Below are 17,308 nucleotides of genomic sequence, written 5' to 3'. Positions count from 1 at the left end.
GGGAACTCATGACGTTTCGTCCATGCGCCGCGGACGGGACGGAGGACGGGTGCAAGCGACCATGCAATAGGGGTGACGGGATATCAGAACACAGATGCGAGAGGAAACCCCCTTTATCGGCGTCCAAAGTGACTAGGTCAAGTCACCAAGTAAGCCGTCCCTTTGCTTCACGCGGTCGCTGGCATCATAGTGTAGCTCAAGGTCTGGGAGGGTTCATAAAAGTACAAATGCGGCAATATCTTGGGGCGTCCTAGGAGTTCAGCCTGATTTCCCTGGCTGCGAAGGTTCCTTGCCTTTGTCGGCTGACGACGAGGCGGCTGTTGTGCTGTCGTCCTCGTACAGATGGTGCTGTTCGATGTAGTGGATGACTGGGACGGGAATGAGATAGCGCACGCTCATCTCGCGTCGCAGGAAAAGTCGAATCTTCGTGCTGCTGACATCGTTCTGAATGAGTTGCTGGATCACGTAGATGTTGTCCTTCCATGGTTGCAACGCTGCCAGAGCCTCGTCGATATCGGTGCCGCTGCGTTCCACAATGAAAGACTAAAAGACTGTGAGCTGAATCAATCCGAGCAGAAAGGTCCGTTATATTTGAACATACACCGTATTTGCCCAGAATGTGGTCCAGATCCTTCTCACTCCATACGCCAGGTGTTGACATGGTATGGATGAGATCAGCGCCTGCGAGCAAGGCCACCCGGACGGGCTTCCGGGTACCATTTCCGGCATCAATGCCCTCCCGTACAACGTTGATCTCATGGTCGAAATGATCAAGCACAACAGCAGTTGGCTGATACTCCTTCTGCATCGGCTCCCATGTATCGACCATCAACCAATTCGATGTCTGATCAACCGCAAGTTGGCACATCGCAACCCTGATGAGTCATAAGAGACGTTGCGTCAGCAATCTCAACGAGCGGATAAATTAGCCGCTAGATTCCATACCGATGTTCCGCACTGGCTAGACCAGCCTTTCGATACGCGTCTGAGACGGGTGATAGATATCCACCGATGAGTTCAAAGTCCGTGCTGAATTTGACGTAATCGGCAGCCATTTCAAACATGCGAAGATGCAAATAGGTGATAGGGGAGAAGGAACCGCAAGCCACAAGAAGCAAAGGGGTCTTCTCCGGGTCGTCCATCTTGCGCTTCAAACGATGTTCAGGAAAGGTGTAGTTCTCCATAGGAGCCGGTGGAAGAGGAGGCGGGACCTGGTGGACATCGTCGCTCTGTCCTCCGACCATGTCTGTCATGATGCAATCCGAGATTTCGATATGCGGTGATATGAATGATCGCGCGGGAGGAGAGCAGGCTATAAGTTGCGCAAGAGAGGCAAATCGATGGGAGTAAATCGGAAGAGGATGGTTTTGAGTTGCGGACTAGAGAATGTAACGAGGATGGATGAATGCGGGCGGACTGGATTGTTTAGTCAGGCGGCGTGGGGGAGGCGGGGAAGAAGAAAATTTATTGAGCAGGAAGAAGAGACTGATGGCCACGCAGGATGGAAGAATGTTATATATCCCTTTCTGAAAACCCTCTCTGTAGCCCGGTTTTTCTTTGATGAGATTGTCGTTGTTTTAGTAAGAAGGAGATTGATTGTTGATGTAGTAGGCAAGACTTTTTTCAGAGGAAGCAAGGGTTAAGAAAGATGAGAAGAGGGGAAGAAAAGACAAAGATGGCGATCGGTGTGAATCGGAGAATCACCTCATTGATCTTAGAGCAGTTGGCTGGCGGAAAAGGGCACGAAGAAACATCCAGTCAATCTTCTGCCGTCGGTAAGAATAATATTCGCATACAAATCTTGGGAATATGAGGGAACATCAGTCCAACCGTCCCTCCTTAATACCTCTCTACTGATAATAATCATCCGTCTCTTTCTAGGCAGCGCGGTCTCCTCTCTGATAAGCATCCTACGTCACCGTCTCTAGGCACAGATGGATGCCTACAATTTACTCCGTTTCAGGGCTGCCTCTTTCGACCTCAACTATTCTCGTAATGGTCATTACCTCGGCAGATCTATCATCCCTTTCATTTGAATTGTAGGAGCAAATGGAAATAAAGGAATTCCAGTTCCCTGTGCTCTACTATTGGGCTTCTCTCCTGGCAACCGCGGAGATGTTGATGCAAGCACCACCGGACGCTGTTCACATTTCGAGAAGATGACTCGGACTCGGGTTCCGCTTCGAGTGAACAGCATACTCGTTATCCAACGTTCAGCTAAGAAAGCTCATCCAAAGTCAGCAACTTGATACGAGATCATTGAAAGTCTTCTTAAGGTGATTATGATCATCTGCGATGTCTCCGACCGAGGTACAATACGGAGTCGGCGATAAGCCATCGCACCGATAACGGAGTGGGCTTACTCCAAGGAAGTTCAACGCGAAATGCATATGGATTCACACCATAAGCTACTCGAATGAATAGCGGCGTAACCATGTCATTGGGACTAACCTTGCACCGTCTCGAGGCTCCAGCAAGTATAAGGGGCATTATTTGGGTGATCCACGGTTTTCATGCATCCTTCCCCTTCCCCTTCCCCTCATCAACAAGATGGTCTACATGCCACCATCAGCCATCGGTGACAAGAAAATCACCCTCAATTTCAAAATTATTCTCTCATAGGAACAGATCTCGACTACTATCAGGCTTTTACCCCCAGCGAAACGATCATTCCGGCGTCAATGAGATCACGCCCGAAGGGAAAGAAACCCCAGTCGCAGCCCTCCCTCCCGACATCCATGGGTTGGGCATCCTGTTTGCTACTTTCCAACATCTCTACAGAAGGGATGGCATAAGGATATTTGCCGTTCTGGCACAGATATGTTGTATATCCACTAATCTGGGCTAACCTAGGTTCTCGCGATTCAAGTGTTCGCCAACCAAGCAAACCTTGCACCCAGCCTTCTGCGAATCTCCAAAATGACCCTTCCAACTGCCTCACAGCGCCGCAAGTTTATAACTGATAATCTGAGGAGATAAACAATGAGAAAAGAGCTCAATCTTCCTCACTCCACTTCAGGGCGGGTCCGTGCACCCTTGAAGCTCTGGCTGCGTGGATAGGGCCGGTTTGCAGCTTTCGTGCTTATCCTACAGTAGCAGACTCTTAGTGGTAGTTGATGGGAATGACCAACTCTGACAGCACAATATCGGACCTGTCGACGTATCTTGAGTCTGGAGGAACAACCCCCGCGGGAAATATCTGGCAGGTATCCTCGCACGTAACTAAGCCGTTGGTTCGAAGGTATATGATTAACTCTGTTTTACTGGTGATTAGGATGCGTGACCTATGAGAACCATTTCCTCGGCGGTAATTTTACAATTGCTTTTGTTCCTGATAGCACTATTACCATCTAAGAAGCTCATAATTTCAGTTGTAGTGATTCAGCTTGTCTCACATTGTCCGCTACAAGCTCTATGTAGGTAGAGAGCAATACGAGTCACTGCAGTGGTACGAGAACCCTCAACGAGGTGGACCAAATCTGGGTAACATTTTATTCCGTGTACATTTTGATTCATATATCTAGAAGATCGGACTCCATACAATTTCCCTGAAAATCACAATGAGATGGTGGTCTCGTGACAGACCCTTATTATCGAATAGAGTTTCGTTGCTAGTCCTATTTCTAGTATGGCACTTCTGGTAGGGGTGAGTCTCTAAATACGAATACATTACCCTAAAATATTCACGCCGAATACAACGTGCTCAGATTATAAGCCCGAGAATGCCCCTTTTCACCTAGATAGGCTCTCTCTCTGTGTGTGTGCAGTTGCGGTTGCGCTTCTGCTGTCTGGCGCTCCCCGGACTTGCTTCCTCAGGCCGGCGTCACCAACCGCAACCACGTCAACTCCCAGCCTCAACTCATCATCCATCATCACCTTCTCTTTCCATACAACTATCTCCATCTTCCCCAATCCCTTTTGATTTCTCGTTTTTGTGCCCCTGAAGCCTCTGGACCTATCTATTCGATACACACCCTTTCAGCGTTCGATTTTCTGGGTTTCGCTTCTTGGTCAGCCTGCTGGGTGCCTCTTAGTACATCCATCCCACCGCACCAACAATCGAAACAGTCTCGCCTTCCCACCCGGCTTTGGCATCCCTTTTCGAATGGCATGTTGAACGGCATCGACTGACAAGCGAGCCTTCCACGATAAGCTCTCGTTGTCATTCAACTTATGGCCAGACAAAGGCCCCGCCTACACCGCCAGGACCCTGAGGACTCATCCGCTGGAGCTCCCGCAATTGCCACCTCTTCTTCCCTGAGGTACATATCATAGCCTACCTTTTCCCCCTCTCATCAACTGTTTGCTCGCCGCTACCTTCGCACGATACCCGTTACTCCCACTCCTTTCTGCTCCGTCTTCTAAGTCAGGACTTGGCGACAAAGCCTCGGACGCCCATGGACGAGCTCTGCTTTCCACCCTGTTGAACCCACTTTTATCACCCATCTCTTCCCGAACACCCACTTCCATAAAAAGCTCAGTTTCTCATGTCCACCAGAATCACTCGCTCAGCTGCGAGACTTGCTGCAGACTCCCCCTCGTCCGCTGGCTCCGGCCCCTCTTCCTCGATTCCAGCCGCTGGTTCGGCCTCAACTCGAAAACGCAAGGCCCACGCACGCCGTGATCGGTCCCTGGACGTTCCTGAAGAGACAAATCCCCAATCTCCTACCCGGAGAACCAAAAGACAGAGGCTCGCATCTCCTCAACCAGCTAGCGCTGCCTCCACCAGCCGACGCGGTACTCGAAATAGGCCAGCAATGTCACAACAAGGGTACGTCATGAGTGTTCCGCGAGACTCATATCGGTAGCGATATCAAGCTAATATTTTGTCTGGCCTTAGGCCATCATCAAGCCCCCGGAGGAAACCACAAAGAAGCAGGCTTCGCCTCCGCCATCGAGGCGAAAGTCCAGCAGACATCGAGGAAAAGTATCACAAGGTAAGGCATTCTATGGATAGTTAGAGTGCTGAACGCCTGAAAACTCATGCATCTCGGAGCAGATCGTCTCTCAGCCACGCAATCCCCTCCCCCGCGTCGACAGAAGAAGCGCTCGTCGAGAACGGATTCTGATGTGATGATGAAAGAGGCAGAGGAGGAGCTGGACAGTCATGAGCGCACTGCGAACCGGGAATCTTCGCCGTCGAATGATAGTAATGATGGGACGACTCCCTCCGGTATGGACGATGATGATGATGCAGATCTGTTTCATAACAGCCTCTTCGGTTCACGAAGTCCGCTAGGGCTCCAGAGCACCCTTCGCGCACTCAGTGGCATGATGTCGGGCATGTCCTCTCGACTGCGAGAGATACTATGCAATCTCAGAATGAAAGAAGACCCTTCGATCCAGTTGATCGCATTGCAAGAACTGTCTGACCTTCTACTTGTATCAAATGAGGACAACCTTTCTGGCCAATTCTCTCCAGATCCCTACGTCAAGGAGTTGGTCTCTTTGATGCAACCTGACCAGTTCGGCGAAGAGAACCCTGAAATCATGCTCTTAGCCTGCCGCTGTTTGGCCAACCTGATGGAAGCTTTACGGGGCTCAGTTGCCAATGTAGTTTACGGGGGAGCAGTCCCCATCTTATGCCAGAAATTACTGGACATCCAGTTCATTGACCTGGCTGAGCAAGCCCTTAGTGTGAGTATTTCCCCCATACTTGCGAATCGTTATCATTGGGTATATGTTGACTGTCAATAAGACTTTGGCCAAAATCTCGATTGACTTCCCCGCTTCTATCGTACGGGAGGGCGGCCTGACAGCATGCTTAACTTATCTAGATTTCTTCCCCACAAGTACGCAACGTACGGCAGTGACAACTGCAGCCAATTGTTGCCGCAACCTCCCTCATGATGCGTTTCCGGTTGTCCGAGATGTTATGCCCACGCTGCTAAATGTTCTCTCGAGCAGCGACCAGAAAGTCGTCGAGCAGGGATGTCTTTGTGTGTCACGAATTGTCGAAAGTTTCAAGTACAAGCCAGAGAAGTTGGAGGAACTGATTGAACCCGAAATGCTGAGGGCTGTGCTCCGTCTGTTGTTGCCGGGAACGACAAACCTTATTGGACCTCACATTCATACCCAGTTCCTTCGCGTCCTGGCGATCACATCTAAAGCGAGTCCTCGGCTGTCCGTGGAGCTCCTCAAAATGCACGTGGTCGACACCATCTATCAAATTTTAACCGGTGTTTCGCCGCCCGAGAACATTGAAGCCACGGGTGTTAGGATGGATAGCGTCTTGGTCATGCAGGCTCTTATTCACCGTCCAAGAGAACAGGTCTTCGAAACTCTCAACGTCATTTGCGAACTACTTCCTGAAGTTCCTCCGGGACGACATGGCTCTTCAGCAGATCGCATGCTCACTTCCTCTATCGAAGATAGTTCAGCCTTCGACGCCAAGCACCTTCAAGGACAGGAATCCGCAGAGAAAAGACGTTCCCTGTTGATGGAATGCAAGGCTGAGCTCAAGCGTTTTGCCATGATCTTGCTGCCCACTCTCACAGACGCTTATTCTAGTACTGTCAATCTTGGAGTTCGGCAAAAGGTCCTCATCGCCCAGCTGAAAATGTTGCACAACCTGGATGCTGCGTTAATAGAGGAAGCCCTGCGCTCGGTTCCGTATGCATCATACCTGGCTGCTATTCTTTCACAGAAAGATCATCCATCACTGGTCTCGTTGGCTCTGCGATGCGCAGAACTCCTCTTCAAGCGCCTCGAGCACGTGTATCGGTACCAGTTCCATCGGGAAGGCGTCATCTCGGAGATCTTCAAGCTGGCTGAAGGTCCCCTTTCCACTGATAAACATTCGAAGGAGTCCCGTGATACGCCCGCCACTGTTCCTATGGATCTCTCCAGTGATTCACCCCATGAGCCGAAATCGGTTGCATCAGAAGATGATGGTCATGATGAGAGTGGCCGTCATCCAGCTGACGACGAAGACAATGACCAGGATGATGATCGGGATGAGGAGAACGATGACATGTCTGACTCGGAAAGCTCGTCCTCCTTCTCCGGTCCCTACAATACGACGAGAATGGAAGATGCTACCCAGGACCTTGTCATACGCGATGCGCGCGCCTTTGTTGAGCTCTATGAAGCCAGCGAAGGCAAAGCCATGCGAGAGCGGGCTCAGCAGATTCTGGCTGAATTGCAAAGCCTCGCAGCAGATATAGAGGATTGCTATCTTGGCGACGGAGACGGCGAAGGGCTCCCACTTTTTAAGAAATTAGCCTCATACTTTGACGGAGATGCGCTTGAAAGTATCACCAGTGCTGAGTTGCTCAATTCCGGAATCATCAAGGTGCTCTTGGATGTGTTTGGTGATCTACAATGTAAGCTTCGTGTTAACATTTTCCTGCGGCTATTGACACGGTGACTGATGTTTTCATGGGACAGCTTCCTCCATGCGCGACGCCCGTGCCGCGTTCCTGCAAGCCTTTATGGGTTCAACGATCTCAGAGAAAGCCCAGAGTCAAAGTACAGCCACAACACCATTCAGCGTTTTGATCCAGAAGCTGCAAGATCTGCTTAGTCGAACTGAGCATTTCGAAGTTATCACCGTCAGCCACAACTCACTGGAAAATACGCGTATCAACGCCACCCACATGCTAGGTAAGCAGCTCAGACTCAAGCTAGTGGCCGATGAAGATTCGGATATTCCTCGCCCCTACAGAAACATTATGGTCTCGATTCATGCTATCGCAACGTTCAAATCCTTGGATGATTTTCTCCATCCCAGGATAAGCCTTTCAGATCGTCCCAAGGCGTCACGCAGCCGTGATACGATCCTTTCACAGATCGCAAGCGCGGCACGTCTCCGTGAACAGCTCGCTGGTGGGGGCGACTTCTCTAGCAGTGACCTGCCAACCCAATCGAGGCCGTCAGGGAGTAATAACTCGACGTCTCGTCGCGGTGGATCAAAATCGCGCGACAAAAAGTCCCCTGTCGGACACCGTGATCTTGCATCAAAATCGAGAGAAGGTGGGCGGCAGTCAAGTGCTCCGGAAGACGAATCAGAGCACGACGACGAGCCATTAGAATGCGCAGACGAGAGGCATTTGAGCGAGGACGAAGAAGACGAGGAAGAGGACGGTGATGAGGAGCTCAATGCCATTGTCGACGATCTGGAAGATGACTTATCAGACGACAACCATCACGACCCCACTGCTGTGAACATGGAAGTGGCTTCTACAGGCAAGGTAACAGCTCGGAAGGAGGACGGAACTCGGGTGGCGACGCCGTCTCAGTCCACTCCCGCATCCAAGTCATCTTCATCCACCGCAAATACAGGCGCGAATACGACAGGAACCAGCTCGCTGGCCACTGCTGGTCGGCCCTTCGCTTCTTACGCGGCCGCTATGACCTCCATCCCTCAAGACTGGCACATCGAGTTTAGCGTAGACGACAAGCCTGTCTCGAGTGACACCACAGTCTACCGTGCTGTCCATCACAATCGTGAACACGCGGATGCTGGGGCAAGGAATGTGTGGTCTGCCATTCACACCGTCAAATTCAGGCGGGTTCCAGGACCGCCGCCCCCGGAGCCTTCGACCGTTGCGCCCGGCCTCGAAGAAGAATTGTCCGGCAACGGCGCTGAGATGCCATCCTCTCTGAGCAAAGATTCTATCACAGCGCCGATCCTACAGCTCCTTCGGTCTTTGCACGAGATGAATGTCACTTTAGATGACATACTTGCTGATACCAAGGAGCTTGTAGCACTAAAACCGGAGCCGCTGGCGCAATTCATCAACACCAAGCTCACTGCCAAGCTGAACCGTCAGCTGGAGGAACCGCTCATCGTGGCTAGCAGCTGCCTGCCTAGCTGGAGCGAAGATCTGGCGCGGCTTTTCCCCTTCCTCTTCCCCTTTGAAACCCGGCATCTATTCCTTCAGTCGACTGCTTTTGGCTACGCCCGAGCGATGATGAGATGGCAAAATTCCCAGAATGCGGATGACAGCCGGAGCGACCACCGACGTGATGACCGACCATTCCTGGGACGTCTCCAGCGACAAAAGGTACGGATCTCCAGAAGTCGCATCCTGGAGTCGGCCATGAAGGTCATGGAGCTCTACGGTTCTTCCCCCAGCGTCCTCGAGGTGGAATACTTCGAAGAAGTCGGAACGGGATTGGGCCCGACTCTTGAGTTTTACTCCACAGTCTCGAAGGAATTTTCCAAGAAGAAGCTCAAGATCTGGAGAGAAAACGACTGCCACAACGACGAAGAATTTGCCTTTGGCAAGCGTGGCTTGTTCCCGGCCCCATGAGTGAGGAACAAGCCGCCTCGGAGTCCGGAAAGAAACAACTGAGCTTGTTCAAAACGCTTGGAAAGTTCGTTGCTCGTTCGATGCTTGACTCTAGGATCATCGATATCTCTTTCAACCCGGCCTTCTTCCGTATTGCCGACAGCTCTTCCTCGGTGGCTCCGTCTCTGGGGACAGTTAAAGCCGTCGACCAAGACCTTGCAAACTCTCTTCTGCTGCTGAAGCGCTTCGCGAACGCGAAGAGGGCAATCGACCGCGACCGGACTCTCGCGGCCGCAGCGAAGTCGCAAGCTCTGCAGAATGTCGAAATTGACGGCGTCAGGGTAGAGGATTTGAGTCTTGACTTCACTCTGCCTGGTTATCCTTCAATTGAACTAATCGATAACGGTTCCAACGTCCCTGTGACGATTGAAAATGTCGATAAGTACGTTGACCGAGTGGTCGACATGACACTGGGTAGCGGCGTGCAACGTCAAGTGGAAGCGTTCCGGACTGGGTTCTCGCAGGTCTTCCCGTACTCTGCGCTTCGGACTTTCACCCCCAATGAGCTCGTCATGCTGTTCGGAAGAGCGGAAGAAGATTGGACTATTGAGAGTGAGCTTACCTTCTGTATTTGAATACCGAGAAGCTGTTTACTAACATCTGTCTTTAGCTCTCATGGACTCAATCAAGGCCGATCATGGATTTAATATGGACAGTAAGAGCGTTCGAAACTTACTGCAGACTATGAGCGACTTAGATACCCAGCAACGGCGCGATTTCCTCCAATTTGTCACCGGCAGCCCGAAGCTTCCTATTGGAGGTAAATTGCATCTTCTCTCTTTGTTTTGAGCTGAACAATAGTGACTAATTTTCTATTCCTTTTCCAGGTTTCAAGAGTCTCACCCCTATCTTCACTGTTGTCTGTCGTCCCAGTGAACCTCCTTACACTCCCGATGACTACCTTCCCAGCGTCATGACGTGTGTGAACTACCTCAAACTGCCAGACTACAGCAGCCTGGAGGTTCTTCGAGAGCGGCTGTCCGTTGCTATTCGAGAGGGTCAGGGTGCCTTCCACCTGTCCTAGATTCGGTCACTGTCGATCATCCTGCTTTGGCCTCTTAAAACTCGTTCGCCTCCATGGCTCCTCCCGTGACATGGGGCATCACACAGTTAACGTCATCTACAATCAAAAATCAAGGAAAAACTAATGAAGCAATTGAAGAAAAAGAGAAGAGCGTTTTCGGTCAGCATATTGGTACGGTATCTAGTGACAGCATCATACCCCTTGGCGATGTATTCTCGTGACGACCGACGGGCATCATTCATTCTGTTACTTCGGCTCTGTCGTCTTTGAATTTATCAAATTTGCAATTGTTGTTTCTGCTTGTTGATATTCCAGCTTGGTAAGGAGTCCAGAGGGTTCTCGGTTTCAGAAATATCAGCTAGATAGAAATGGAATTATCTGGTCTTATGTTGATTTTATTGTGTTCATTAAATTTCTATTATGCTAATGCCAAGTCTATCTACTCTATCCTTGTCTATAATTCTATTAATACGGAACGGAACCTTCTATCATTGACGGCGGGGAAAACAGGGGTGCGCGTAGGCTTTTGCAACCAGCGATGTGTAGTTTCAGGCTCTGTACAAGGGGACCATGGACTAATTAATTGGCCGAGTCAGTCCGGCAATCATCCATGTGGGAACTTATCGTCGCAACATACCTCTGCGAATTTCGGTTCTACGAACAAAGCCTTGCCCTCGGCGACCATAACCGGCTCACTCGTGTCGCCCACAGGCGGCAACGAGGTTAACGTCCCCTCGACCCACGCCTTCCGGCCTTCGACCTTGACCGTCTCCGCCCGAAGCACATACAGCCGGTCCGGCAGCGCGGGTTTCCGGAAATCCACGTTCAGGTTGGCCGTCATGCCCAGCCCACTGCGAAACGATGTCGAAACGCAGCGCGCAAACGCCTCGTCGAACATCACCGTCAGCAGACCGCCGTGCACGAACCCCGGATGACCGCAGAGCTGCGCTCCGATATGGAACACCGACACCATGCGGCTGGTCGTCGCTCCTGCGGCGGTGCGCGGGTTCTTCGCCATCCAGACATAGGGCGGGACGGTGATCTTGCCTGGGCCAGAGTTCGGGCCTGCGACGAAGTGGTTCGGGCGAAGGCTGGGGTTCATTGCGAGATGGGGACGGGATTCGGTGTAGGCGGGGTCGCGACGGAGGGCTTGTACGATGGGTGTTTGGGAGATTAGATCGTCGATAGGATTGGTTTGAGGGCGGGGACGCTGCGCCGCTGATGCTGTGTGATTGGGGAGAAATGAGGAGGAGCCATCGTCAACGGTGAAAGATGTGTGACTCGAGTGGTGATCTTGAGCGACGGCTGATGCGCCTTGGATGCAGCGTTGAGAGGAGCGGCATGTAGATACGGGAACGACAAGTCTGGTCGTTGGGTTGACCCTGCTCAGGCAGCGGGAGGGCCTTGTTAGCCACGACATGGTGGTTCTATGCCGAATTTATATTCTCAGTGGTGTGCCTGGTTGGACCTTGAATAGAATGGCCAGGTCAGTAACCAGTTCGCGTACTTCCTTTGTCGCAGCTTTCTTCAACGACTGACCCCCGGCCCGCAATCGGAACAGGGATCATATCAACAAATGCTAGATAGATAAGACTCACCACGAGCTCAGAAAATACGTCTAGTGCAGTCTGTAAATTCTCCGCTGCAGAATAAAACACCAGCAAAAACCACAGAATCACAAAATGAAACCAAACTCCAAGATCCAGATCCAGAATTTACAAAAAAAACTAGCTGCAAGACTCGGGCTCAGGCCGTGACCACCAGCCGAAAAGAAGTGCCGTCATCGGGATCAAATTTGCAGCAATTCTCGAAAGAGATTGGCGGATGAACCCCGAAGGTGGGTAAACTAACGGTTAAATCGAAAGAACGAGAACACATTGGGAGATAACTTAGATAAGATAACCGGCATGCCGAGAGTTTGGCTCTTGATATCGGTTTGCCGAGGCGGGATTAGCGCGAATATATACTCCATATATCTTGCACATAACCTAGCCTGGGAACATTGAGGGTTTGTGAGATATTACGATGATGAACTTGATCAATGTTTGACAGGCTGTAGAATGATACTGTTTAGGTTATGTGAAAGTGAGATTAGGCTCATACTAGTCGTCCCTCTAGTGCATTTCTGTAACACGAACTGAGAAGTGATGGATATGATAGGATCAACACAACTTGACATAGAATCACATATTGGTTATATGACCTTACATGCCGAAGCCATACAAGAAATGGATGTAGTTCTGTTAAGTGGGAATGAGAGCAAAGTAAGGGTACGAGGTTAGCAAGAACTATTTAGCACTTCTTTAGTGCTCTAGGATTTATAGGAAAGGTGAACAGGCTGCATTAACTGTCAGTCAAGGGCTACAAGGAGGAACTGTCAGAGTAAGTAGACGAAAACTTGAGAAAGTATTGATGTGCCAAAGCTATAGAGAATCCAGCTGGGAGCCTGTGAGTTCTCTCTATACTGGTAAAGTGGACTTGATAAGGCATTGACTGATTTAAAGACTGTTAGAGTCACCTAGTTCCATGTATACTAACTTTCGAAGACAAAGTGCAAATGACATAAGAGGAGATCTCAGGCGACTGTGTCGTCTAGCTGGAAATCATGTGCTGCTCTCAGGGAATGACAAAACCTCTGCTCTCTGCTCGGTCTTCTCCCACCTTCTCTCACCTCAACGCTTCATCTCACCTACCCTCTCTTCCCCTTCTTCATCCATCCTAGACTCCTCGAGCTTCGATTCCCTTTTTCCATCTCCAAGTCTATTATACACCTCAGTACCTATATCATCACCCAAGCATGGATGCAGCTAGTTCCGCAGCAATTCTCGACATCTTACGCGAGGACATAAACGATACCATGAACCGCAGCAAGGGCAAACAGCCCGCTGGACAATTGTCGGACGAAGAAATTGCCCTCCTCCTCTGGCAAGAGGAAGTAGACAATTACAACCGATCTCTCGAGGATGAACGACTTGCGAGAAGCATTGCCCGAGCTGTGGTCGATGATGGCGTAGCTGTCACCACCGCAAGACAGGAAGAGCTCCGCGCCTCTGACGATCATAGACTCGCTCTCGAACTGTCTGGACAGCCTGTACCCCCTCCACAGGCTCACGATCAATCAGTTGCGGTCCAGCTTTCTGAAGACAAAATGAAGGACTTCATTGATTTGACGCTTGCAGACACCGATTTCAACTTCTTCCCTCCGAGAGTCGCTGGTCAGCACGCGGAAGCTGAGAGCTCCAGGAACCCTAAGCGTTGTTGCCTCGCTGGCCCTTCCGATGAGGAGCCTTTGTATGAGTGTGCTGTGTGCTCAGGACTTGTTCCGTCGGCAGATATAATCCCAGCTCCCTGTCACCATACATATTGCAGAGTCTGTGCGGTAAGACTTTTTCAAGATTCTATGACAGACGAGACACTGTTCCCGCCTCGTTGCTGCAGAAAGGAGATCCCACTCTCTCTTGTCAGTGGATTCCTCGGTTTGGCCCAGAGCCAGCAATTCGAGGAGAAGGCCATCGAGTTCAGCGACCCGCATCGTACCTACTGCTCAAATCCCTCGTGCTCCAAATACATCTTTCCGGACTCAGTGTCTTCCTATATCGGCACATGCAGTCATTGCTCCTCCAGAACGTGCATGCGGTGCAAGAAGCCCGCGCACGAGGGTGACTGCCCCGACGAAGACGAAGAGCTCCTACAGCTTGCCGAGCGCGAGGGTTGGCGGCGTTGCTTTCAGTGCAGAAATATGATTGAGCTTGGAACAGGTTGCAATCACATCACGTAAGTTTATCATTCATCTTCATGCGAAGTTCGACTCTAATCGTATATCGTTCAGCTGTCGCTGCGGTGCTGAATTCTGCTACACGTGCGGTACCAAATGGCGGCAGTACCGATGCCAGCTGTGGGACGAGAACAGATTGATTGATCGAGCCCGCTGTCTCGTTGACCGCGGCAGGGACCCGGCTCAACCTGCTCAGCCCGCGAGACCACAGCAGGTACAGCAGATGGTACAGCAGTTACTTGAACGACATGAGTGTGATCACGAAGAGTTCTGGCCGCGCATTCCAGGGGCTCATCAGTGCGAGGAGTGCAATGATCATCTTCCGAACTATATCTTGCAATGTGGACAGTGTGGGATTCGAGCTTGTCGGAGATGCAGGCTGAACCGGTTGTAAGGATTCGCGTAAGCGTCGAGGGGAGTCTTGTTAGGATGACGATTACGAAACTTTGTCTGTTTGATATCTGGTGGAAAATGGTGATATTGTAAAGGTAGAGAGGCTTATGATGGATGCGGCGTTGTTTGTCCACGTATGCTACCACAGCGGTTCTTGAAGAACGCCCAATTATCGAGACTGAAATCAAATGCGATGGTTCAAGGCAATAATCTTTGATATGGTATATAAATACAGCTTAAAAGTTCAGTGGATCGACAGGCCCCAGGAATGAAGAATTGCCTTCCCCACGGAGCAATGCTTCGATATCCACACGCCCAGCAGTCAGATACCGCTCGCTAACGCCCACATTCACCCGCTGGGAAAGCAGCTGCTTCAACTCCGCTCGCAACCCCGTCAGCTCAGCCTTACTAACGCTCCCTACCTCCTTTTGCTTCTGCTGACGACCACGGCCGCGACCACGCCCTTTGCCGTTGGATTCGTCGAACTCCTCGCTGTCGTACTCAACGCCCAGGTCCTCCGCGGCGTTGCGCAGCCAATTGTCCTCTGCTGAGATCTTCTCCTTGGCTATATTAGAATCCGTGATGCGGCTGGCGAGGCTAACACGGGGTTTGACGCGTGACACGACGCGACGGTCCAGCTCCAATGATTCCAGCGGCAGCTTTTTGCTATTCGCTGTCTTCGCATGCACCTTGGCAGCGAGACGGACGACACCGATCATCTCGTCGGGTCCGCAGATAATGACGCTCTTACCGGATGCGCCAGCACGAGCTGTACGGCCGGAGCGGTGAACGTAGGCATCTGCTGTTCGGGGGCATGGTAATGGATGACGAGGTCTATGCCTTTGATGTCGAGACCGCGGGCCGCTACATCAGTGGCGATTAGGATGGTGCAGGGATCGGATGAGGGTGAAGAGAAACGTTCGACCGAGCGAAGTCGTGCCTTTTGGGCCATAGATGAATGAAGGGCCAGGGCTGGGAGTTGGAGAGTCTGAAGGAGTTTAGTGAGACGACGGACGGCAGAGATCGAGTTGGTGAAGACGAGTGTCCGGTGTTTGGGATGGTATAGAAGTAGTGTATAGAGGAAGAGATCCTGAAAGGTCATTAGCCTTGGGCTCAACATTACTGAAGGCTCAACGAAACTCACTTTTTCCATGGCACCACATTCGACAATCCCCTCTTTGAGGTTGTCAGCCATCTGCGAGACGGGGTTCATATCGATGAACTTGGGCTTCTCCTCCCGGAAGTTCAGCTTTTGCAGGAGGTAGTCCATGGATTCTTTCTTATCCATAACATCTCCTCCGGTCCAATTCCCTTTACCAGCCAACTTCTGTTGCAGATCACGGTGGAAGGTGGCGGAGAAGACCAATGTCTGTCTTTCAGAGCTAGGATCAGATTCCTCTTCCGATGTTTGATCCTCACCATCAGGAACCTCGCCATCCTCGACACGGTCCAGAGCGTTCAAAATCTCTTCAACCTCTTTGAAGTGACCCTCACTCAGAAGGCGATCGGCCTCGTCGACCACAAGGAATTTGATCTGCTGCATCTTCCGAATCAACCCTTGCCCAGTGCTCAAAATTTCCCACACTCGACCCGGTGTCCCGATCACGATATCAGCTCCGGACAGTAGACGTTGCTGCTTTTGCACCGAGAGTCCACCAGTCAAAAGCGCAATGCGTGCGTTAATACCCGGAGCTTGGGCGATCAGCTCCCCGATATGCTTCGACAACTGATGAGCAAGCTCTCTGGTGGGTGACAGGATCAGAGCGATTGGAGTCGAGTCTTTTTCTGACTTCTTTCCCTTCTCTGCACTAACATCATCGCGCTTCTTCTCCAGGTAATGTTCAAGGATGGGAATACCGAATGCCAGCGTCTTTCCGGAACCTGTAGAAGCCTTTCCAATAACATCATGTCCCTCCAATATCTGAGGTATGCAAGCCTCCTGCACTGATGTCGGAGAGGCAAATTTCATCTTGGACAGGCCAGTGAGTATCTCGGGAGAGAGACCCAACGAGTCCCAAGCAGAGACATCGGCTCCATCATCTTCTTCCGTATCTTGAAGAGCGGCAAACGAAAGGCCGGCATTAATGCTCGTATCGTGCTGAATTGCCGAACCTTTCTCCTTCTGTTCCTTCTTCGCAGCTTTAGATTCTTTCTTCTTTGCATCCTTGGCCTCCTTCTCGCTCTTCTTGTCCGCCTTCGTGTCCGACTTTTCAAGTTTCTCTACGGCGGGTGAGGAAGCGTTTTCTGGCCGGTCCGCGTCGTCGTCGTCGCTGAAGCCTGACCACTCCTCATCGTATTCGGGTTTCTCATCCTCTGGCGCCTTCTTTTTCAAAATAGACTTCTTCGGTTTCCCAACAACGGCCTGGGGTCATTGTGTGTCAATGGACCATTCTTCGACAAGTCAGCATGTGTTTCCGCGTACCTTGAATTTAACCTCTCCATTGCCCGAACCTCGCACTATATCAACACCTTCGATTTCTTCCAGACCAAAAAATCCTCCAGCATCCTCAAGACGATCAGGTAGAGCTACTTCCTTCCAGTTCAGCTCGTCCGCGCCGACGATACCATCCCAGCCGTCGTCCGAATCAGCTGCCGTCGCGTTCTCGGCCTTCTTCCGCTTTTTAGCGTGGAAGGTCGAGCTTTTTGAGTCGCGCTGCCTTTTTTGGCCCATGATGTCTAGTGTCGACCTGAAGGGTGCTGAGTGGAAGAATCGTAGCTTGCGACGCAAATCAATGGAAGCGGTGATGATCTTTTTTACTTGCGGAGACGAAAAAAAGCGGCAGAAAAGTGGCCCGCCTTTTCGCGGATTTTAATTAATCT

General features: G+C 51.1%; 5 protein-coding genes across 5 annotated transcripts; 2 read left to right on the top strand and 3 right to left on the bottom strand.

The window, feature by feature from the left end:
* Positions 1-258: 258 nt before the first annotated feature.
* P174DRAFT_459017 (nicotinamide/nicotinic acid mononucleotide adenylyltransferase) lies at positions 259-1,253 on the bottom strand (the record flags this gene model as incomplete). Its single annotated transcript, XM_024829728.1, has 3 exons — positions 259-543; positions 602-875; positions 946-1,253. 3 exons carry the CDS (start codon positions 1,251-1,253, stop codon positions 259-261), a joined length of 867 nt encoding a protein of 288 aa, XP_024684081.1.
* Positions 1,254-4,147: 2,894 nt separating this feature from the next.
* On the top strand, positions 4,148-10,702 carry P174DRAFT_511229 (HECT-type E3 ubiquitin transferase UFD4). Its single transcript, XM_024831768.1, has 8 exons — positions 4,148-4,775; positions 4,841-4,937; positions 5,000-5,637; positions 5,699-7,325; positions 7,390-9,234; positions 9,270-9,848; positions 9,907-10,056; positions 10,124-10,702. The coding sequence occupies exons 1-8, from the start codon at positions 4,488-4,490 to the stop codon at positions 10,318-10,320; spliced, it is 5,421 nt and encodes a 1,806-aa protein (XP_024684080.1). The 5' UTR covers positions 4,148-4,487; the 3' UTR covers positions 10,321-10,702.
* A 160-nt stretch (positions 10,703-10,862) lies between these two features.
* Positions 10,863-11,910, bottom strand: P174DRAFT_440056 (PaaI family thioesterase). Its single transcript, XM_024826963.1, has 2 exons — positions 11,882-11,910; positions 10,863-11,806 (listed from the first exon to the last, which is right to left on the bottom strand). Exon 2 carries the CDS (start codon positions 11,738-11,740, stop codon positions 10,925-10,927), a length of 816 nt encoding a protein of 271 aa, XP_024684079.1. The 5' UTR covers positions 11,741-11,806; positions 11,882-11,910; the 3' UTR covers positions 10,863-10,924.
* Positions 11,911-13,177: 1,267 nt separating this feature from the next.
* On the top strand, positions 13,178-14,489 carry P174DRAFT_367077 (BRcat and Rcat domain-containing protein; the record flags this gene model as incomplete). Its single annotated transcript, XM_024822147.1, has 2 exons — positions 13,178-14,094; positions 14,150-14,489. The coding sequence occupies 2 exons, from the start codon at positions 13,178-13,180 to the stop codon at positions 14,487-14,489; spliced, it is 1,257 nt and encodes a 418-aa protein (XP_024684078.1).
* Positions 14,490-14,709: 220 nt separating this feature from the next.
* Positions 14,710-17,196, bottom strand: mak5 (ATP-dependent RNA helicase MAK5). Its single transcript, XM_024826962.1, has 4 exons — positions 16,911-17,196; positions 15,633-16,850; positions 15,344-15,578; positions 14,710-15,290 (listed from the first exon to the last, which is right to left on the bottom strand). Exons 1-4 carry the CDS (start codon positions 17,157-17,159, stop codon positions 14,725-14,727), a joined length of 2,268 nt encoding a protein of 755 aa, XP_024684077.1. The 5' UTR covers positions 17,160-17,196; the 3' UTR covers positions 14,710-14,724.
* Positions 17,197-17,308: the final 112 nt, after the last annotated feature.

The sequence above is a fragment of the Aspergillus novofumigatus genome (genome assembly GCF_002847465.1).
Source record: "Aspergillus novofumigatus IBT 16806 chromosome Unknown P174scaffold_3, whole genome shotgun sequence".
NCBI lineage: Eukaryota > Fungi > Ascomycota > Eurotiomycetes > Eurotiales > Aspergillaceae > Aspergillus > Aspergillus novofumigatus.
This window is presented reverse-complemented; position numbering and strand designations above follow the sequence as displayed.